The 23,490-nt window shown below is 38.4% G+C and overlaps 1 protein-coding gene across 7 annotated transcripts in view; it reads left to right on the forward strand.

The window, feature by feature from the left end:
• Positions 1 to 23,490, forward strand: part of NEDD4 (NEDD4 E3 ubiquitin protein ligase) — a 64,258-nt gene continuing 40,768 nt past the window's right edge. For 2 of the 7 annotated variants that reach the window (XM_069798167.1, XM_069798168.1), the window contains exon 1: positions 21,801 to 23,402. In XM_069798167.1, coding sequence (XP_069654268.1) covers positions 21,888 to 23,402 — 1,515 coding nt within the window. In that variant the 5' untranslated portion in view covers positions 21,801 to 21,887. Of the gene's footprint in view, positions 119 to 13,456; positions 13,531 to 15,131; positions 15,211 to 16,444; positions 16,484 to 16,929; positions 16,984 to 20,827; positions 21,691 to 21,800; positions 23,403 to 23,490 lie in introns of those variants that run through there. The other 5 variants (XM_069798169.1, XM_069798171.1, XM_069798174.1 and 2 more) reach the window with 5 other exon arrangements.

A 23,490-nucleotide genomic window follows, 5' to 3' on the forward strand; every position in this document is an offset into this window, starting at 1 on the left:
GCCGCGCGGCGGGGCGGCGGCGGCGGCGGGTAAACACGGCGGCGGGGCTGCGGGGAGCGCGCGCTGTTCGGCCATGGCGGCTTCTCCTGTTGAGGTGTTCGGGCTGCCGGGCGAGGAGGTGAGGCCTGCGACCGCTCTCTTCCTCCCCGCCTCCGCTCCGCGCTTCCCGCTTCCTTTCTCCGCGGAGGGCGGGCGGCGGCGGCTTCCCCGCGGGGCCGGGCCGGGCCAGGCCGGGCGGTTTTCTCCTCAGGGCGGGGGTTTCCTGCGGGCCCGTAGCGGTCTGGCGTGGCGGCCGGGTGGGGGAACAGGGCTGAGGCGAGGTGAGGTGGGGTGGGGTGGGGGCCTCGGCGGGCCCGCCTGGGAGTTGGGGAGCGCGGCGCCGGCGGCCCCCTGCCAGCTCCCCTCCGTCCCGGCAGCCGAGCCGTCCCGCCAGCCTCGGCCGGCCGCGGGGAGGGCCGTAAGCTGGCGGCTGCCGTGTCTCCTAGCACCGGCATTCCTGTCTCTAGGCTGCTTTTTGAAAGCTGTACGAGCCTCCCCCTATAGACGGAGAAATTCGTGCGCGTTGGGCAACATCCTCGTGACGGAGCTAGATGGGTGAAGCGGGATTTCTTCTCCCCCCCGCTCCCTCCCCCGGTGCTGAAGAATAAAGTCTTTGTTTCAGGCTTTGTCACAGACAGCATTTGAACCGCTGAGGCGGTGCGTGGATTAAAACGATGCAAAAGGTAGTTTGGGGCCTGAGCGACGGTGCTTTTCTCTGCATTGCCGTTAGCGAGAGCATGAAATCGGGGGTGCGTTCAGGTGTTTTTTGCAATAAACTCGTGGGTAACTGAAAGTGACTTCTACAGCGACTTCTGTCATCAGGTCGTAGTTCCTGAGCACGTGGATCTTTGGAAGGTGGCTGATACTGATGTACCTGTTACTGTGCTGAAGTGGTAGATGTGCGGGGTGGGCTTTTGCATCGTAACGGTGGCTTGTGCATAGGCCAGAATGTTGATGGAACAGTTAACTTTATCAAGAAGAAAGAAGGTCACTTTTTTTTTTATTGCAGGTACAGGAAGACTAAAAGCTGTATCCATCCGAAAGCTCTTTGGTGATCTGTCTGAAGTCAGTAATGTTGTCTTTGAGCCAGCAGGATATTTAACCAAGGCTGTCTTTGATCGGCAATTTTTGTGTCCCGGCAGTGATGATCTCTGTGTCAGTGCACACTTGTTGCATCATTAGCAGGAATTCACTTTATCAAAACTATTAAATATTATTCCTAGTCTGTTAGCATGGTTCTCTTTCTCAAGTTTTCCTTTACTGCTGGAGAAGTAACTATAAAGCTTTCAAATGATTTCTTTTTTTTTTTTCCTTCATCTTAATATTTGAATTGCATAGGAGTTCTAATAGAAAATTAGCACAGCATGCTGCAAGGGTTGCATAGTGCTTCCCATTGCAAGATCCTATCTGCAGTTGCTAGTAACTTTTTGAGGCTGTCTAGTTGGACTAAAACATTCCATGCCTCAGGTTCTCTATTTTATTAAACTTTGGTCATTTTAGTTGTTTCTCTAGCTTCCCTTGCTGTGGGGAAGGTATTTTGAAATCTGGTCAAAATTGAACGATTCTCATCTCTCCATCCTTATGAATGTGTTTCTTTGGAGGAGCTGGGGGAAGGGAGAGAAAATATGAAGATGTAACAAATCTATTGGATCCAACTGGTTTTGTAATTCAAAAGCTTAGCCAAACTTTTTCAAGTTGCAAATGTGAAAAATGTAGTTTGTTTATGATCAGACACTTTGATATTCAGTTGGTGCTTATTGTTTCACATGTAAAGAACTTGCTTAGTCGTCTTCGTAGTTTTCATGTGTGATTCTGCATGCACAAATGACAAAACAAATGATCTTATGGTTATAGGAAAACTGCTGCCAGCTGCTTTTGCCTAGGGTACTAGAATGGAAACTAGAATTCTGACTCTCGAAGTTGTCCTTTTTTGTCTTCCCAGATTTTAAATCTGGAGGATTGAATACACCCAATCACTACAAAAACACAAAGTCAGAAACCCAAATTGTATTGAAAGTAGCATCAAGGAGTTTTCTGTAAAAGCCTCCCCTTGTTTTGCAGGCTTTTCATAGTTTATGTCTGCACACTGCTGCTTCCCCAGGGTTGCTCTGTGACCCATTCTGCAAAATGGATTTGCTTGGAGTATGAATCAAAACTGTCTGGTAAAAAAGAAAGTGGTGTTATCCGCAAAACCTCTTTACTTGTTGCAGCTATTGCGCACCATTATATGATAAATATAATAATTATAAATAAATGGTAAGTAAAATAATGAAGGAGGGTGAGGAGAAGTTGGTCTAATTGTTGCGGCAGTTGAATGCAGTATTAGAGTGTGGATTTTCCCTCCCCCTCTTCCTCACCCCCCAAGTTATGCATTTATTCCAGATTTCTTGATTAATGGTGTATTAGTCACTTGGACTTAATAGATGGCTAATATGATGTTGCTGACACAAAATGATGAAGAAGCTGGGGTGAAAAGGACGCTGTAGCTGAGGTTATTGTGTATACAGTGGGTTATTGTATATGCTGTATTTAGGTATTTGAATTTCAGTGCCTGATTGTAGCAAATGAAGTTGTCCTTAATTTCTCTGGTTCAGTTTTTCTTCTGCAGAATGGATATAGTATCCTTTTGTCACCCACAGGACTCTTATGACTTAGTTGCATGTTGAAATAATGAGCACTAGAAAAGTCAATGGGGAAAACTAATAATTCTGTATTCAGAGCAGGGTTTTGGCAGTGTGTGGAAAATAAGGTCTAGGGTCACATGCTGAAAAATGAAGACAGGAGAAAATACAAAATAGTAGTTTGTGAGCAATACCAATTTTGTTTACTTAGTAAGGTGTCTGTCTCTTAGAAAGAAATAGTTTATGATCCTATCATCAAAAGTTCTAATGGGATGAATATGCAATAACGTGCTAAAATTATTATAATCTAAGAATGATATTAGACTTAAAACGGAATGCTGATCACATTTCTGAATTCTTTTTTTATTGTGAATTACTTTACGTTGCAGGATAGTGTATAGAAAAAAGGCAAATGAACAGATTATACACCTTGCTGCAGCCAATCTCAATGTAGAAAAATAAAGAGATCTAATAATATTTTTAAAAATTACTTTTTATCCTCTCTCTAACTTTTTGTAAAGAGGAAAGAAATACCTTAATGTATACTTCCCACCTCCAGGTCAGACTTTGTCTCGCAGTGCTCTTTGCCTCAGGTTGCCTCAGGTTGGGAGCATTAACTGCTGCAGACTTTGTCTTGACCTGTGAAGTGGGTAACTGTGCCTGTTCTTGCATACTCAGGATACGTCTGCCTTTGCATATGGTTGCAAGTGTTGGTTCAGATCTGCAGGAACAGACTGACATGACTGCTGCTGCTTTTCTTTGTCATAGCAGTGGTAACTTTGCTGGTGCTCTTAAATGTGCTTGTTGAGGTGGGGTGTCCATAGGTACAGGGTATTTGGCCGAGGGACTTTCTAATACAAAACTTTCAGGTTGCTAAGACTTGCATTTCTGTTGGTTAAACACTTTGACCAAGCATTTTCCGACACTGAGCTATTCACTTCCATTTACTGTGTTTTTGTGACAATTGACTGCAATACTAAATACAGCATTTTCTAACAGTAATTGTGGAATGATCTTTCAAAGACTGAAGGAAGAATCATTGATATCTCAGCTAATGCTCTGTTATTTCTTTGGTTACAGAAGGAATTACATTTTTCAGTGGTTTGCTGGGTTAAAAATGTAATTGTTAAAGAACTGTCCAGAATGACAATGTATTTATTTCTGTTTTCTGTTAAAATATCTGCTTGCACTGTAGGGCTTTGGAATGGCGTTTAATAAAGTGATGCTGCTTGGCTATATACTTGTATTTCATAGCCTGTTTAATTTAAAAATTTCTGTATGTTAGATTTCTTACACTCCCAACCTGAATTAAGGACTTTCTTATTTTTCTTATTTTTTTTTTTTATATTGCCTAAATAACATGATAGTTAGGTAGCTTTTTTGATCCATTGTGTCTGTTATGTTTGATCTGTTTCAGGGAGCAAACTAGTAACGGGAACTTCTCACAGGCAAAAATATACTCCCACTTGCATGCATTTGCCATTTCAGGTTTCTCAGTCACTTGAGAGCTGTCCTATGTAGAGCAACTGTTCTTGTTTTCTGCAGGTCACATAAGATTTCTCATAAGCATATGGTATTTTATTCTGGAAAGCCTTAGATATATTTTTATATTCCTTTAGGATGTACTACTGGAGTAGGTTGTTAATGGTTATTTAGCTTGCTGCTGGTGAACTGAATATCTTGGATACATGGTTTGTCTTCTCTGCTTCTACATACCTTACCCCCCACAACCCTTCTCACATTGCTGTATTTTTGAGATGATGCTGATGAGAAATATTTCAGATGTTACTTTGGAGACTGGCATGGGCTAGTCTTCCTCTGGATTGCTTCTGATGAAAACAGCAATTTTGTTTGGCTCATTTGTTGTGCTTGAGCTTGAGGCAGCCCAGTGCTTCTGTTCCTTTTCAAACCCTATGGCCTCCCCAGCACCTCTGTACCAGATGTCTGCTCTATTTGACTCTGTTCTTACATGGCGCACTCATAGAAAAAAACAGACACGCATGCCTCTGTGCTTCAGAAATGCTCTGAATTTATTCTAGGCTGTGAAGGACTTTCCCATTGCAAGGCATGATCTGGAATCCAGTATATCTGGAATAGTTTAGATGCTTGTAGAAATGGTGATGCTTGTTGGTCTGGGGTTTTGGCAGGTTTTTTGTTTTTGTTTTGGGTTTGATCGTTTGTTTTTCTGTTGGTTTTTTTTTTAACAGCAGTATAATTTGTGTAGATCTGATGGTTTCAAGAAGTTACTTTATGTACCTGGGTTTGTTTTGTTTTGTTTTTTAAAGCCTTTCTTTCACACTGAACTAACAAACACTGACTGACTGTTGTGAATATTGGGTTGCACATGTTGAAAAGTGGTTTGGTTGTTGTTGGTTTTTTGTTTTGGATTTTTTTTTTTTTAAAGTAAAATTCTGTTGACAAACTGGTAATTCCATTAGTGGACTGTTGTCTTCTTGAATCTTTTCCTTATTTTGCAATCGAACGGAGGTGTTAAATACAATTTGTAGCAATAGCCATCTTGAAGGTTGAGACTTCCTTATTTATGAACACAAAATGCTTATATGGTACAATTAACGTTTAAGTTCTTTTAGCGAGTTAGTAAGACTGGACTGTAACTGGCAGGTTGAAGTTAATGACTTTCATTATGTTTACAAGATTTGATTAATGTAGTTCTATAATAGGAATCTTCCTGAATCTAAAACTTGCTTTGCGGGAATTTCTTCAAAGAAAAATGGTTTGGCTCTGTTGGTTGCCATAGAGGGGGAAGAGGGTGCTCTCTGGGTTGTGACGGAATGGTCAAGATGGCAAAGTCTCCTTCGCACTTTCCACCTCCTGGTGAAATGACCTGGTGACGCAAACAAAACTTACTATCCTTTAGAGGTCACCGAACATATATGTCTCACTTGCAAGGTCTGAATATTGCAGGAACTATTTTCCTTCAGCTAAGGCTCACCATTTGTGGGAAATGCTTTCTTTCAAATGAGATGGTAAGTTTTTAACGGTAACTTCATTGGGCCTATTCCTCATGCTGTCAACTTTGTATCTGTCTCCTGCTGGAATTGCTCAAGCTGAGTATAGCATATATAAGTGCTCTTAGCCATCCTGATCTTACAATTACGTGTTGGAGTTTTTTGTTTAAGATCTAAAGAATTTTATTTAAAATTCTTAGTACCTCTTTCTCTATAATATATGAGGAAGGTTTGTTCTTACATGTTGTTTTTAATGTTAGACAGGTGAAAAATGTCAAGATCTTCTGGACCGCTTAAGGGAAAACATTCTATGCTAACCTCAGCATAGGTAATAGAAGAGCCAAATCCTTAATCATGCAGACTCTGAAAGGTTTCTTTGAGGTGAAAAGACTGCTTATTGCTCCATTAAGGAACAATGGTTTTGTTGCGAAACACTCAAACATAACTTTTATTGTTCACTAAGGATCTCAAGGTAAAAAAAACAAAACAAAACCCAAACTTAATGCAGTTTGAAATAAGTGAAGTGCTCTTGGATGGGAGATACAGACTAGGAAACTTGGTAAGGTATGGGTTTTTTTAACTTATAGAAACACAGCAGTGTCATCTACTAAAATTGGCAGATGCAAGAAGCTGTCTATTCAACTGGAATACATAGTCACTTTAGCTGTAATAATCTTCCAGCATTGTTTCCAAGCTGCTCCTAGGCTTCAGAGCCTTTTATGTGACGATGTCTGTCTTTAATCGACAATTTGTGCTTGAAATACAAGCTACTAGTAGGGTAAAGCTGGGTACCTTGAGTAAGATGTCTCACAGATTTGAGAAGCATGCTATAAAAGAAACGATACATTCATGGTGTGTATCTCTTATGCTAGTACTTATTCTTTAACGGGATCTTGGCTTTAGTGCACTTCTACGTATGCAAGTGTCCTAACTCATCTTGTTGTTTATAGCTGTTCCTTAATGACGTCAGCAGTCTGTGTAGATCTGCTCTGCAGAACACTCTATAATAGTTGATGATAATCTCTCTTTTTTTTTTTTTTTTTTTTTTTCTTCCCCTCTACTGACTTTCTGGACCTCAGTACATGGGATGGGAGGGATCGCTCTACATGGGATGTAGAACACATTCAGCCTGTTGCACATTCCTTCCTTTTTATGCTCTTTCACTGGACCAGGCTATTTACTGGTTTCAGTGTTGAACTTCCAAACTATGGGTACCTTTATTTCAACTTGCCTTATTGGCACATACCCAAATCTGAATTTTCTGTTCTCTTTTTATCTTTGCATTATATGCAGATGTGGTATGAAGCTTAAGAAAGCCTTAACAGATAATTCCCGATATTACCAGAATCTTAAAAGGTGATGCTGCTGTACTATTTTATCATTGTAATGCCCTTCGATGCTCTTTTTCTTGGCTTGATTTAGTGGTAGTTGATTCTTGACCTATCTAGCTGGAACAAAAGAATAACAGGATGTTATTGCCTGGAGCAGTTGTTTACTATGAAGTGTGCTCACTGTTAGACTACTCAGACATTTTTATATTGGCTTCCTCAAAAAAAAGCTGTCTAGTAGTCCAGCAGATACTACCATTTTGTGTTTTATATTAGATTAACCATCTTGGTTTTGGTGTTTCCTTGCATCCGGTATGAATCTTTTCTGTAGAAGTATATTAAAAAAGCAAAATCAAAACTTGAACCAAAGCCTAAAATAGGAAAGCCAATAAAATTAATTTTTCAATACTAATCAAATATGTACTTTGAAGAACCCTTCTCCGAATTAAAAACCTGTCTCTTCTTTTGCCATACAATTATTTTAATTTATCTGAATTTTATATCTTACATGTCAAACTGCTTTTTCTGTATGGTAGTTGTTTATCTGAGCGTGGCTCCAATCAGTCACGTGCTGGAGCTTTGGGATGTATCAGGAATCATTGTTCAACCTGAGAAATGGATTGCAACTTGCTGAAAACTCCTGTAAAATTGTTTGGACTTGAAGTGTTTACACTAATATCAGAGAGTGCCTTTATAGCCACTGAATTAGATAATAGCATGTTATGTGTTTTGTCTTATGGTTCAAGTGAAGGAGAACAGTTAGTAGTGCAGTATGTTCATAGTTGAATTATTGGATGTTGCAGACATGAATGACTGGCAAAGGTAAATGTGTCTTGCTGGTGTAACATTATAGAATCTTACCACATTTAGTTTGTGTAGGAAATATTTTATCATCTACAGTCTGTGGAACTGGCAACGCACTCTGACTGCATGCACACACGTGGATATGTAGACACGCATGTGTGCACACTCACAGACTGACGTCTACCTTTGGGGACTCAGACAAGGCTCACACTTGATCATTTTTCTCTGGTTAGTTCAGTGTTTTGTACTATAGTCATCACCATGTCACCATTTCTTAATTTGTGCTTTCTTTCTTTCTTACCCTTTCTTTCTGCATGTGCCTTTCCTTCTGTCTTCTGCTCTGTCTTGGACTTCCACCACTAAAGCAGAAGTCTCTCTCCCAGTTGTCATTAGCATTATTTTCCTACTGTGTGAATTTGGGAAGGATGGGGGTGAGAATGGACAGTCCTTTATAGTCATTGACTATAAACAGCTGTAACCCAGGCAAGAACATTCTATTCTGATAAAGTTGTGAGCAAGTTTAAACTCCTTAAAAGCTTGAAATTTCTTTCCAAATGCTGTTTTCTTGCCCAAAATGAACAGTTCAAGAACTTCTTGCCTTAATATATATTCATTGAATCTAGGTAGATTCATAGTGACTTTTGTGGAAATGAAACACTATCCACTTCTGGAAGTGGTCACTTTATTAGTTTGACTCTTGCTTTGCTGAGTAGAGAACGCATTTTAAAACTATTTTAATAAGCATACATAAAAAGGATTTCTGTGTTACGGTCAGTTCAAAGTATCACAGGCTGGCAGGCATTGCCTTTAAAGCTTTAAGTTATTGATTGTCTGTCTACATATCAGCTTGGAGACCTTCTATTTCATCATCTTGTTACATATTATCTGTTAGTAAACAGATTCATTGTTAGAGATTGTGAAAATGGCATGTGTTAGCAGACCCAGGTATTTTGACTAGTTAATCTTGAACATGTACTTTGGAATATACTAATACAACTAACAATAGAATAATGATAAAACCTGGAAGTTCATAATAAGATAACTAACTTATTGATTTAGCTCTGTAAAGGATGTTTTGTCTGACTTAATAGGACCAAGAATTTTTGGACAGTTCAATCTCTGTAATATGTGGTAGCCTTATCCCCCCCATGTACCCCACCCCTCAGCTTTTAAAAATATTATATAACCCCTAAAAATAATTTATCCTTGAATTTGTTAGGACCAGACTAACTGATACAAACACTCAGTGTCATTTGGACTTCATTTGTATGCAGCCACTCCTTGACAGATTCAGTAGTTTAACAAATACTTCTTTTCCCACACTGTTTTTACCTGATTTGTATTGGGGTACTTGTATTCTCAGAGGGAACAGCTTAACAGTTCACAGTTTTAATGGTGAAATGATCTGCTTGTGTTTTCTATATGATGGTGTGTTGTGTGCCATTATTGTGTTCCCCCTTTTTTTTTTTCCTTTCCCCTCCAGCCTCCAAAGTGGCTGGCAGTCCTTGCTCCATCTATACAAACAACCCCTGTACAACTCTGTGTCCGGAGCTGCTTCCTTTAATGGGCTGTCGTGTGTGTATGTCTCTCAGAAGTGCATGTCTGTGTTATAGAGCAGCTGGGTACCAGGGCATTAAACCTATAAGACTCCTAATGTGCCTGTCTTCAGCTGTACAGACAGAAAAAAATTCAGACTGACCCCTTCAAGTTACCGTCAGAACTGCAAAAGCATGGGTAGGCATTTATGGCCAGGAAGAGGCTATTGGGGAGATAAATTGGTCTGAGAGCAGTTTCCTAGGCAAGCTGCAGTGCTACTAGACATAAATGGTGTGTTCCTGGTTACTGACTAGGTGCCTATGCCTTCCTATGCCACCAGAACCACTGCAAGCACCACAGTGGTGGAAAAGAGTAGCAAGGCGAGCTTGGAAGAGTTTACAGACAATATAAGTACAGGTTGCAGCCTGTGTGTTTCTTGGACCATGAAAACAATCTAAAGTGCAGCTGCCTATGGATCTACAGAAGCAGTTACTGATCCACCATTTCTTGTATGTGTGGCTACGAAGGCAGCAAATAAGGATCTCTCAGCAAGGTGAATGAAGAAGAAAAGGTTCAAAATTGCCTTTGAAACTGTGAAATTTTGGTTTTGGACCTGTTCCCTCTGGATGCCAGAATCAAGTATCTGATGCTTTGTCTCGGTGCAGAGCTTGCATTGCCTAATTTTTCACTGCATGCAATTAACTTCAAACAGTCCTGGAACTCTTCGGCTGTTCATTGCTTTCTGAGATCAGTGTGTTTTGGGCTTTTGTGAGCTGTAGCAGCCGTTCCTTAGCAATTCTGCCTGTCATCAGTGAGTGGGGAGAAAAGGTCATATGGTCACAGCACAGACCGGTATCCTGTCAGCAGGCCTCTCTGCCTCTTCAGGATGTGTGGGGTGGTAGCATAATGGATCCTTCCAGCGTAAGGCAATTCTGACTGCATTTGAATCGAGCTGTCTGAATTTCATCTGATCTGCCTTGCACACTAGTCTGACCAGAGAATGGGGAACCTAATCTCTCATGATTAAGTATTGCCCTAGTGTGTTAGCGTGGGTTTTTTTGCTGAATGTTCTAGTCTTTATAGCTTGGAAAAAGAAGTGGACCCTTCAGTATCACCTGACAGTTTAATAAATACACAAAAATGTGTGTGGTGGGTTTTTGGGGGATGAGAGCAGTTAGTGGAAAAAGTGAAAGCGAAAAAAGAGGTCCGTGGGGAAGATTGTTGTGAACAATGCAGATTATTTTTTTAAAATGTTTTTGTTAATCTAGAAGGATATTTCTATATGGCAGTTCATAAGCAGATGTCAGCTTGCTTAGTTGTTCTGCTGGGATAACTAAAATCCTGTAGCTATCCTATTTTGGCACTGATCCCAAACAAATAATACTCTCTCTTTCAGCAAGGCATGTTTAAATCAACCTTCAGCGTGCCAGCCTCAGGTTTGCGGCTTCTAGTTTCCTGAGGTCATGTACAAAGCAACTTGTCTTTCTGTAAAATAGCATTCAGATAAATTCAGATCTCTATTATGATACCAGTAAACAAACTGCGTGATTAAGCCAACTTTAAAATCTGAGGAGTGTGGATCCTATTTCTGGGATCTCCCCCATGTGGACTATGTTAATGCCCTGTTAAGCCTGACTGAGATGCCTGGGCCCAAAAGCATCTAATTATCTTTATTTTTCTCATGCTTGAGTAACTGAGAAAAGGTTGTGGACTAAGGAACTAAACGCAGATGCAAGAAAAAGTATCCTACGCCAACATCTGCTCTTGGTCTTTTTCTGAGAAGGAGATGGTGAGATTGTTTCTCAAGCTGGATTCTGTAAGTTGGATCCCATGGGCTGTGACTGAGGACCCTCCTCTTGTTGGGAGAGGGTAGTGGTGCACTGAGTCAAGTGCAGAAGCGCTCAGTGAGAGCAGAAATGCACATGTGGTACTCCAACTTGAGTAGTCTCCAAAACTCTCATGTTGAATGTCACTGAAGCTGAGTAATTGATAGAAGATAAATTGGACGCTGTTTTGGAATGTAAGACAAGGGTGGACATTTTAGGATATTTGTGATATATAAAAATATTAACAAATGGCTTTTCTTAATTTGATGCCAACGTAGTTTTGTACTTACTTTTTCATAAATCTGGTCAGTTCTATTGCTGTCTGTTGCGACCACACTGTCATAAAACATATTGGTAATGTCCTGTGCCTTAAAGCCTGATCATGACTAAGAATTTTGAAGGCTTAGGACACCTACTAGTGGTCAGTGCTGGTTGAGGTTGGTTGTTAGGTCCTTCTTTTCTGAACTATTAGATTTCCTAGTAGGAGACAATTTTCTTTGAGGTGAAGGTGAAAGATAGACTTGTGATTTGGCTGGAATTGTCTTGGCCGATTGACACTTTCGTCAGTAAGTGGATATGTAGATGTTCATATAAGTTCCCTGGCAATCATCTCTAACAATAGAGGGTGGGAGAAACTTGCTTACTTTTTTTTTTTTTAAATTTTCTATTTGTTTAGTGGTTTGTTTTTAGTTTTACCTTGTTAGCCAGTAGTCTCTGCTTCAGGATTAGCATTCAATTCTCTCCATTAGCTTTTCGAATGCCTCCAATTGGTATTGGTTAGGGAGTCCAGCCCTGTGGTTATATAGGAGACCAATGATAAAGCAAACTTTCTGAGTGTTCCTACAAGTCTCCTTTTGAAGGCACTTTCAATCATATGTGGAATTCAAGAAGGCCCCAGGGACAACATCTGGTGCTTCACCCATTGCTCTTGGTATCTGTTTAACTCCTTAACCACCTAGGTTGGATCAGCTTTCCTCACAAGTGTCTCTGACTAGCCATTGCCTACAAACAGTTCTTCATTTGCAAATCTTTTTGCTTTCCAGAGAAACAGTGCTCATTTGTCTTCTTCTTCTGACATGGTCACAGCTGTTGGGATTTTTTTTCCCCTCTTGAATTCACTAGCTTATCAGATGAGCCATGTAAGACTCTGCACAGCTGTATTAATTAACAGGAGGAGTGCAATCACTTATGTCACTCCTGTGAAGCTGTAATTTGAATAACGTGTAACTGAAATAGTTTTTTGGCTTTCAAAAATCTCATACCCTGCTGACAGGTCATTTCAGAAATCCCAATATTTTGAGCATGGCTTCTCTGTGCTGTAAAATAAAAACATGCAAGAATTCTTTACTCTTGCCCTTTTTCAGAGTTCTTTACTGCTTTATTAACCTGTTCTGATAATTTTGATACCCTTTTCATTCCCCCCTGGAAATAAATTTATGGTCAGAATCTACTTCCCACCCTCTGAATGCGGAGATACCATTAAGTGAAAACTTGCTCAGTTCATACGCATTTGTCAGTGTTTAATGGAACTTGCTTGAATGGCTAGTGAGATGTAAAAGGCAACCCATTGCTTGCATCCTAACAGATCATGCCCATGTGCACCAAAAATTGTTATGCTGTTCAGAGCATGTTCTCACAAAGGTCCTTGCTTACTCTGTAGAAAAGATGGCTAAGAATTGCCTGCTGAGAAACAGGGGAACTGCTCATGGAAACTGCTCCCAGATGCTTGCCTTCAAGTGAGCAGTTGGGAGCAGTAGAAGTCACTGGGCTCTTTGAATTGTGGCAATAGCAGCTTGCCCTTACCATTGCCCTAGGAGAAGATCTTCATGTGTGTACATGCAGTGCATCCAATCTGATACAAGTGTATTGCAAGGCTCACTGGGGGAAAATGGTGACTGCTACTGCTGGAACAATTTGGAATTTGGGAAAGAAGGCTGGCAGGAGCAGTTGTATGCTAGGTTAACAATCCTGTCCTGTGGGATTAAGCACCCTAACTCAAAACAATATCCCACTCCTTTAGAATGCTGAGAAACAAAATAAAATGAACTTTAAAAAACCCCAAACTCTACTGTATTGACTTACCCAGTTTTTTGGATTCTGTGTCTACTGTCATATGTGGATACGATGGTGATAAGACTTTAAAAGGGGTAAAGGTAGAATAAATTTGCTATTGAAACTTAGAGCTGTTTCTATAGGACAAAGTAACTGCATTACTTAGTCTATAGTTTTCAGTGTAAATTCAAAATTATGCCAATAATTGCTTGTAGCTTTATAAATCAAAAATAGATCCGAAAAATATGAATGCATCTTGAATATGTTATTTTGCATTTTAGGAGAACACACGTATTGTCAGGGTGAAGGTTATAGCTGGAATTGGCCTGGCCAAGAAGGATATCTTAGGAGCCAGGTAAGAATATATGTTGTTAATGTATTAAGGGGCAGCTGCTTCTTTATTTTTTTTTTCCACAGCTGTTTTGATCTTAGTAAATCGTGCTGTGCCTCTGTCCAAAAAATCAGAACTGTTTTAACTGGTAACATTATAAAATAATCGGAGACTATATAAACATGAAGATATCTGTTTTCTTGCCCAAGAGTCACTTGGAGAGATCTTACACATTGGCAAAACAATGTGTGGGAAGGTTTAATTCTCTGCGTGGTAAAATAGTTCTGCCATGGAGGATAGATACATGTATGTATTTTGCTTCAGATAGACTGCAGCTAAAATAACAAGAGTTCAGTTATAATCAAAATTGTCTCATCTGTGCTTTAAAGACTTGGAATGAACACAACACTAAACGCTGGTAGCAACAAGACTATTTCAACTCAAATTACATGCAGAGGAGCAGCATCCACCAATTCTATAGATGTGGTAAACCCATGTCAGTGGCTGCAGGCTCTGGGTATGTACAAATATAAAAGTTAACAATCCCTATAAGGGAAGAAACAACCAAAGTGGTTTAACATTTACCACGGGAAAAATCAGACTTTTGAAATGCTTTGTAGGATCTTACAGAATTGGCAAGTGGCAGCATGCAGGTTGTACTAAAGCTACTTTTTCTTCTGGCCCATGTACAGAGGGTCTAGAGAAGTACTGATGTGTTTAGTACTAGTTCTGCTGTCAGCTGCTTTGGCATATGTATGGGAATGCTGTTATTTTAGCACTAGCAAAATTGTTAGGTGTGACATCAGTTTAGCATTAGAAAAATTTCTCTTGTGATACTCATATTTTCCTTAAAGCCAGACAGTCTCTCTTCATTTTTTTTTTTCACATGCAATTTTTTTACTTCAGACAAAAATAGGGCAGCTTTTCTCATCATAACTTAAATATGTAAAAACCATATGCTCTTTTGCTGTATGGCAGACAGTCTTGGTCACCTTTTGTTACTAGTCTGTTTGAGCAGTTGAATGCCTTGATTCTATGAAAAGTAGATATTCATATAATCTGCTGTTTATTGTACCACAGGAAGAAGAAAAAAAATCTGAGGCGGTAGGCCATTTTAAGCAACCATATTAGGACACCTTCATTAACCGAAAAATTCAGGTTAAACTCAAACTCTGTGAAACTGATAGAATGTTTAGTAAAAATATTGCATATTCAAGGGAGTACCTCACATTCCAGGTGTTTTAAATTGTTAAAACAAGAGATTCAATAATTCAAGCTCTTTCAATCACAGCTTATGTTTTTCATGCATGTCTTCTTGAGGATTTATGAAATCTGTTCTCATTAAATAAGAACTGTGAAAGAGGAGAGAGAATCAAACTTTAGTAATATATGGAATATAAAATGGCATAGCTAGTATGGTCATCGTCAGTAACAATGTTTAGTTTTCTCTCTAAAACTATTTAGAAAATGATTGTAAGTACAAGTGTGTATGGTGTTCATAAAGTAATTTTAACTGCTAGTTTCATAGCTTCTATTAATTTAAGCCATTTAAAACTCAACTGCTAGTAATGTTGACAATAAAGGATCTATAGCAGCATGCTTATCTTTTTATTTCCCCTTCCCAGTGATCCATATGTGAAAGTGACAGTGTATGATCCAGTGAATGGAATCCTTACCAGTGTTCAGACAAAAACTATTAAAAAGGTTAGCCATCTTACCTTTGTGGGTGTGGTGGTTTTGTTTGGGTTTTTTTGATCAGACTCTAGAGAAAAGGTTAATACTACAGAAATACGAGAATTAGTATGTCACTTGAGTGAATGGACATGGGGAAAGGAATGTTCCCTGACCTACTCTGTTTCTCTGTTCATGGCATTATTTTGGTATTTTCTTTTCAATAATACTGGTGAAAGGTAGAGAAACACTAAGGAATACAAGGTGAAAACTGATTCAAAACTGCATAATTCATGGAAATGCTGGATTGTTCTGGTTTTCTGAGATCTTTAATGATATAAGAATCTCTCTTGCTGTGCAACTTTTTTTACTCTCTTCTTGCAAGAGTACAGCTTTTTTACTCTCTTCTTGCAAGAGTACAGCTTTTTTACTCTCTTCTTGCAAGAGTACAGCTTTTATTTTTGCTATGTTTGAAACAAACACAATTTGTTGTGTTTCAACATCAAATTGGACAGTTCACCTGAATCATGGTACTACCCGTTTCTCTAGAATACCAGCAGGAAAAAGTTGGTCTTGGTACTGGTAACTTATGTTAGATCAACTAAAAATAAAAAATTGTGTACATGAGAGGGAAAGTACTCTTCCAAATCATTCTTTTCAGATAGTGGCTGTGATTTATGTTATGAGATCACTCACACATTTTCCCTTCACGTTGATAATTGTTAGTTTAGCTATGATGAGAGTTCAAAGTATCTCTAGTATTTTTAAAAATAGCCACAATTGAAAGATGTATTTAGGTGAACAGGTGGTATTGCTTGGCCCACCTGTGCCTGGTCTGTCTAGATTATGTTGTTGAGAGATTTGGCATTTGCTAGGAGTTCATAATTTCAGGATTAATGTATGTTTGCATTTAAGCAATGTGGATAGTGGACTGAGGAAAAGGCAGTGATTATTACTGAAGACATGCCATATATTAACTGATTTGGACTGTATAACGAGCCCTTCTCTGCATCCATGGCATTAACCAAAATCTGAGAATACTTGCATAAATTGTCTCCGTTCTGCACTGTATTAAAAGTCATAGGAGTCTTACACTGTTTACCTGCAATAGCAAGGTTAAAGATTTTGTACTGTCTTCATAAGTGGATTGTTATGTGGGATAAAACAGACCTAAAACATCAAAAAAGACCCCAATATAGAATTGTCACTATAACCAATGCTGTCTGTCTTTTTTTTTTTTTACCTCTTTTCCTCCCCCCACATATAGTCCTTAAACCCAAAGTGGAACGAAGAACTCTTATTTAGAGTAAGTGTTTTTACAGCCTTATTACCTATGTTGGATATTGTATTAACACATTAGGAAAAATGTTTTCTCAGTACTTCAGCTTAAAATCAGAAATATGTCTATAATTAATGTTCGAAAAGGCTCACAAACTGCTTTCCTTAGAAATACATTTGTTAACATTTCTATCTGTGCCAGAGTTAAATTTTCAGTCTTGATGTTATTTTCTTTATTCCATGAATGTTGAAAACATGAACATGGATTTAAAAACAGTTTGGGATAGCACCAGTCTTGGCTCATGGATTCTGATAGAAATGCGTTGCATAGTGAAATGGTGGCAAGGTGTAGATTTGCTGTTTAATTCAGGTCTTATGTATTTCTTTCCTCCTGCATAAACATAGAGATTTTGCTGAAGTCAAATGCTGGAATTCAGGATATATTTTAACTATTAATGTATTTCTTTTTCGTAGGTTAATCCTCAGAAACACAGACTCCTTTTTGAAGTATTTGATGAAAACCGTTTGGTAGGTCCTTTTGTGTTAATATTGCAATGTTATTCATTCAAGTGCAAAGACTTGAATGAAAGTAAGTTTGTCTGGATTTAACATGGATAAAAAAACCACACCAAACAACCTTAACTTCTATAATGAAACCTAAAACTAAAGGCAGACCCGATTCGTTTACTTATCTGACATTACCACACTTTGTGGTGCTCTGAAGCAGTTATATTATTCTTAACTTCTAATGTGCTTTAACTCATAAAAGCATCGTTCTTTTATAATGCTTTTCAAATGATATGGCCAAATTCTTTGATATTGAAAGCTCTGCACTGAATATTTATTTTTCCCACAAACAAAGTAGTATTGACAATGTAGATATCTGTATACAGTGTGAGAAGCTTCTTCAGTGTGTGAGGAGTAGCGTGAAAGAAAGTATGTGTGCATTTTCTTTGGAAAGCTTAACAAGTGGATGGTGGATTGTGATCTCGTAGATAGTTGTCACTCTCTGAATGGCAAGTAAGATACAGATAGCTTGTGCATTTATTTTCTCAGTGAAATCACAACTCCTCCTCTGACCGTGCTCTCATTTTATGTGTGAAGATGTCTGTTTACCAATCTTTCTGTCTGTATGTTTTATTGTAAATGAGTAAGGCTGGTAGCAGTACAATCATGACACTTGCATCCTAGGGCCACTTCACAGACATTCCTTATCACCAGAATATATATCTTTTCCTTCTGCAATAGTTCGAAACTAATAGGAGGGATTGAGTGCTCTTTAGTTTGTACTGCAAACACAGTTTCATTCTGACAGCTGTTATAAAGGAGCTCTTTGTGCTTGAATAGTGTGTTGGCTATGAAAAACTTACTATTTTCTCCTAATGCTTTCTGCATATTTTCAGTAATCCATTGCGTCTTTTATGGAGGTGCTGTTCTGCTAAAGTTGGGAAGAGTGAAAATGTATATAAATATAAGTACAAACTGTCTGGAATAATGAGATTTAAGAAAGAAGAGGGTTGTTTCTTGGTTAGAGGCATTACACAGTCCCAAACCCATTTACTTCTTGACTGGTGGTATTACCTGTCCCAAGTATTTCAAATATGGTGTGTCTTTTATTTTTTGAAAAGCAATTTTAAAGGGAATCACCAGCATTTGTGGTTTATATGGCAGGTTAAACATGATTTTTCAGGATGATCGGATGTTCATGTCAACATGATGTTATGGGCTACAGTGTATTTTTCCTGAGGTCAAAGTACTTTGTCCATTAGCCTTTGGAACATTACTGCCACCCCCTGGAAGGCAGGAAGCATGATTAGAAAGTCAGATTCCTGATTTTTGGGAGGGAAGGCCAATGCTTTCTTTGTGGTTTCCACCAAGAGAATTCTTTAGCATTCTTTTGCTAATCTAGAGTAGATAAGTTGACCTGTTTGCTTATGGGAGAGGAACCAATAAAACATTGTATTGGCATCAACTTGGAAATGGTGCTTTTTTTCCAATGTATGATTATATTTAGAGATCAAAGCATCATGACCTCATAAGTCACTGTATAGTTCTACAATAACACCATTATTTTTCATCTTTTCCATCTCCTCATTCGGTGAATGGAAAAGGCTGTCTCCCACGCTAAGTTTCTATCCCAGATGTCTTGAGCTGTTTTAAATAAATGAAATTGTTGCCTTAGCTGTGATTGTTGTTTAGCGCTGACAAGCTCCCCCGCTTCTGTTAATTCATCTTCACATGTCAGAAATCATGGTGCCTTGCACTCTTTTACTAGGATATGCAGCTATGATCGGACGGTGTTTTATCTTCCACTATTTTACTGGGCTTCAGAGTTAATCAGCCTTTCTTTCTTCTATCTGTTGGATGACTGTTTAAACTCTAGATGTGAGCAAGCTGATAAAACTGAAATTGTTTTACATTTGTGACCATCCTTACTATGGATAATTTCCTCTTTATAAAAATTTATCCCAATTGCTTTTATTCCCTGTAACTTTTGGGGATAAATTGAAGTCTGAAACCTCTCCTTTTCGTTTTTAAGAAATTTTGTGTTCTTGAAAACCGGGCTCAAAACTTTTCTGCAAAGTCCTGCTGCATTGATTATATTGCCAACAATTGGAGTTTTAAAATCATTCTGTAATAGCTTTAAAACTTCAAAGATTGCCTGTCTTGGATTTGGTAAGGGAACATTAAATCTAGTTTGTTCTGCTGACTTGTTGCAAACCATTAGTAGAATAAAGGGCTTGAGCAGTTTGTGGAGTCCTCGATTATGGTTGTCTTTAAAAACACATTAGAAAAATCTGTCAAGAAGGACAGTGAGACTACTTATGAGATGGACCAGTGAAGAGACTAGATGACTTTTTGCTATCTCTTTCCATCTTACAATAACTTGTCAAAATTATGTGTATTTCAAATGAAGTGCCAAAATCTGTTATTGATACTGAAGAAGTCAGTGGTGTTAAGATTTGAATGGAGCTATTGGTACTTTTAAAACATTATTAATTTTAATTTATGTCCACTCTAATTCAGCAAGATAGAATTTTGCATTTTAAAAACCATTTTATGTTGACTAAGGAAGCAGTAGTTGGCTGGCTATACCTAAACAGTTATAGCTAAGGAAGAGAAACATGCTGAGAAATTTCACTTAGCTCTTAAGCCTAAGTTACCAAATTATGTCAGCTTATAATTTTTCATAGGGAATTCTTTAGTAAAATTGAAAAACATTTCAGATCATCTGTTGGGGGGGAAAGTGTTGCTTTCTTTTACTAAAAGCAGTGGTTGCAATTTGTTGTGTACAACACTAACATGTTACAAACTGTACTACTAATAAATTTGTTGTTGGAGAGAAAAGGAGCTTTAAGAAATGGATTTTTTTACTCTTCACTCACTTATCTTAGGGGTGGGGGTTTTTGTTGTTTTTGTTTGTTTGTTTTTAATATATTGCTTGAAGTTCATATGTAACTTTTTGAAACTGTGACCAAAAGAATCTTTTATGGTATTTTTTTTTCCTCTTCTCTCCCCATCCCAGTCCCCCTCCAACATATAACATTAGAAGAAGTCCAGTTGGTAAAGCATAACGAAATAAATTAACTATTGTATTTGTTGGCTTTTTATGAATAAGCTAGTATTCATTTATTGCTGCATTCTAATCATGGAATTCAGGTAACAGAGGTTAAGTAAGCCCCAGAGTATAATTAGAAAACAAATTTGTTGCTTGCAAACAGGGTACTGTGAATTTGATTCTTGGCTCTTTTTTGGGAAGGAGGTATAAATGTTAATTTTACTGCCTTCTAGCTTAAAATACAGTAAAGGTTAAATAAATATGGAGCAGAAAAAAAATCTAGTAGTATGACCTATAAAAGTATAAATGGCCTAGTGTTCTCTTCTGTTTGCGCTTTTTCAGCAGCACTAAGTAATTTCATGTTAGTGTGGTAGCATTTAGTACTGCGTCATATATGGCTTCTGTATTCCAAAGTACATTCATAGCCAAATGTTTGTTTGAAAAAAAACCAAACCAAAAAACCAAACAAAAAAACAAAAACCAAACCAAAACCAAAACACAACAAAAAACCCCACTTAACAGCAAGATGCAAGATTGTCTTCTTTCAAAAGTCCCACTAGGTGCCAGCAAAGGACCTTTTCAGACGGTATGAACCAGTGAAACGTTTTGTAGGAATTCTCAATCCCATTACTCTTGTAAGAGTTGACAGTGTATTAACTTTTTGACATGCTGATCATTTTATTTAAAAAATAAAAACAATTAGTAATTAGCTATGAATGTATGAGACAGTTTGTATGTAATTACACAGAATAGCTTTCTTCTGTGATTATGCACAGACATAAATACGATTACCAAGCACACTTAGCTCAGTGTTCTAAAGTTTGTGTTGCTGGTCATATATTTGCATGCCATATTGAACTCTAATGAATGTCCGCTTATTGTGGGCTTCCAGCGAACAAGATGAGGTAGTTCAGTTTGTAAGAATAGTTTGTTTCTTTCTGCGTTTGACAGCTGTAAGGTGGAAAGGTTAAAATATAAAATAAAAAGTTAACATGGTAGGCTGAAAATAAATGCCAAGTTATTAATCAGAATAACTTTTTGTGGTTCTAATTCAGTTGCAGCTCACTGAAAACAATTAATTGGCAGGAGAGGTTTCTACTGTGTGCACATCTTCAGAAAGTGTGATTGCTTAACAGCGTGTAGATTGCAAGATAATGCCAGATCTCTTTCAAGTTTTATTTAAATAGTGCAGAAAGACTTATTTTTTTTTTCCTTTTTTTTTTTTTTTTTTAAGGGGAGGAGGCTTATTTCACTGGTTTATGCATAATTCAGACCTCAGCAGTTTGCTAGCATGGTTACTATTTGGAAATTCAATCCTCGACTTGATACTCAATTATATGGGACTTCATTCCTACCAACTTCCTGTAATTCTAAACCTATGGGTAAAAATATTAGTAGTCATACGCTGCTGAGGAAAGTACGGACACATTGACTCAGCTAGTGCAGCTGCAGCAGGAGTTGCCGTTTTAAACTTGGAATTACTGGAAGTTTATTATTGTATTCATTTATGCAAATTACAGAAGGTATAATTGAAACAAGGTCAGTAGTGTTTGTCAGTGTGTTGCAGCTGAGGTCATTGGAATGTAAGTGCTTTGTAAATGAATGCTTTCTGACTGCAAGCAATCAAAGACGATCCAGAAACTGCAGTTCAACAAATGGCTGACTTATTTCAAGAGGTACAGTTTGTTTTGTTTTGTTTTGTTTTGTTTTTTTTAACACTAGTATCTTGTAGAAATTAGGACAAAGACTGCAACTTTTATGGACTTTTACTGTTGTGATGTACGAGCTCTAGGTTCTGTGCAGCTGCCTGTAGCCTTTCTGCTGAAGGATCTTTGTGGTTTTCATTTGCTAACATGCGTGGAAATGAGAACAAATGGCACGACGATTAAGATTGCATTTTGCTACCCAAAGAAGCAACACAGATCCCTTATCGGAAACCTCTGAAAATGTTTTGGATAGTAACAATTGTATGTACTTCAAAAAATCGCAGAATTCTGCACCGAATGTTACACAAATGAAACTGACTCCTAGACAAGTTGCTTATGCACCTGTAATGCAACAAGTAATTAATCAAGAGGAAAATGCAGCTATTTCTTCATTGCAAATAAAAAAGAGCACCTCACTGCACATTTCCCTACAGTCTAGAAAGTGTAGTGGATGTTTTCGATCTGGTGATGCTGTAGCTACTGGTGAAGACACTTCATTCATTGGTATTGGTAATGAAGGAAATTGTGGCGCTAGAATTGTGGTTGATCATCGATCTAATGATAGCCTTCTGAGCAATAGTGCTCTGTGCAATGGTAGTCTTAGCAGTATTGCAGCCAGTGACAGTGGATCGTTCAGCAGTGCTGGCAGTGACTACGGATCATGTGCAAGTACTACAAGTGATGGAGGTTCATACAGTAACAGTGTCGTCAGTGACAGTGGTAGTGGCACTCTTTCGACAAGTGATGGTACTTTCTGTAGTAGTGTTGTGCATGGTGATTCTTCATATAGAAGCACTGCAAACAAATGTAATCCCTATAGGAACAACTCATCTCAGGAAACTCTGTGTAGAAGTAATACTGCTTTTGACCAAGATGCTTTGTCAGTGAGGAAGAAGACTAAAATTCCACTGCGACGTTGTTCATCACTGGTTATATTCCCTAGGAGTCCTTCCAGTACTCCTCCAGCTTCTCCAGTAAGCTCAGGTCAACTACCACATAGAGGTGCCTACCAAACATCCCATAAACTAATTATTTCTCCTAGTGAGCTGGCACAAAAAGAAGATCAAACCATTTCCAAGGGTTTCCTTTCAACAGCAGTCAATGGACTTCGACTGTCTAAAACAGTTTGCTCTTCTGGCGAAGTCAGAGACATTCGACCACTTTGCTTGAACACATCATTACAGCACAAAAGTCTGATTTTGAATAGTTCTGAGCAGGCAACTTGTGAAGAAGTGTCTGATGGCTTCTCATGTATTTCAGTTCATCTCACTCAAAGAGCATTTGCATCGAGCAGTGAAATGGTTAATGGCTGTTGCAGTCCAGAGTTAAATCTGAACTCCAGTGCAAAATACCCTCATTTAAAGCTGACACATAGCACATCTGCATGTCTACCCTCAAAAATAGATTCAGAATGTCAGATTAATATAAATGAACTAGAAAGACCAAATGCACAGATAAGCAAAACCCACCATGTTTTGCAAAGAAGTGTTTCGTTGGAAGGATCACGTCAAAAAGTTTCTTGCTGTTTATCCAGCGTTAAATACAAGTGTCATAGTGCAAGGACGTCTCAGTTGCACATACAGTTCAAACCTGGGAATGAAGGAAAACCAACCGGTGTTAAGAAAAGATATGGAACCTCTAAAAGGGAAATGTCTAGCACTTCTTTGTGGAGGCCCCATAAGGTGAGTGTTCTGGTTTATAGAAAAATTTGACAGTATTTTACAGCTGAAATTTAACTGGAAAATAATAACATTCACAATCAAGACTTAA

This window comes from Haliaeetus albicilla, chromosome 12, assembly GCF_947461875.1.
Source record: "Haliaeetus albicilla chromosome 12, bHalAlb1.1, whole genome shotgun sequence".
NCBI lineage: Eukaryota > Metazoa > Chordata > Aves > Accipitriformes > Accipitridae > Haliaeetus > Haliaeetus albicilla.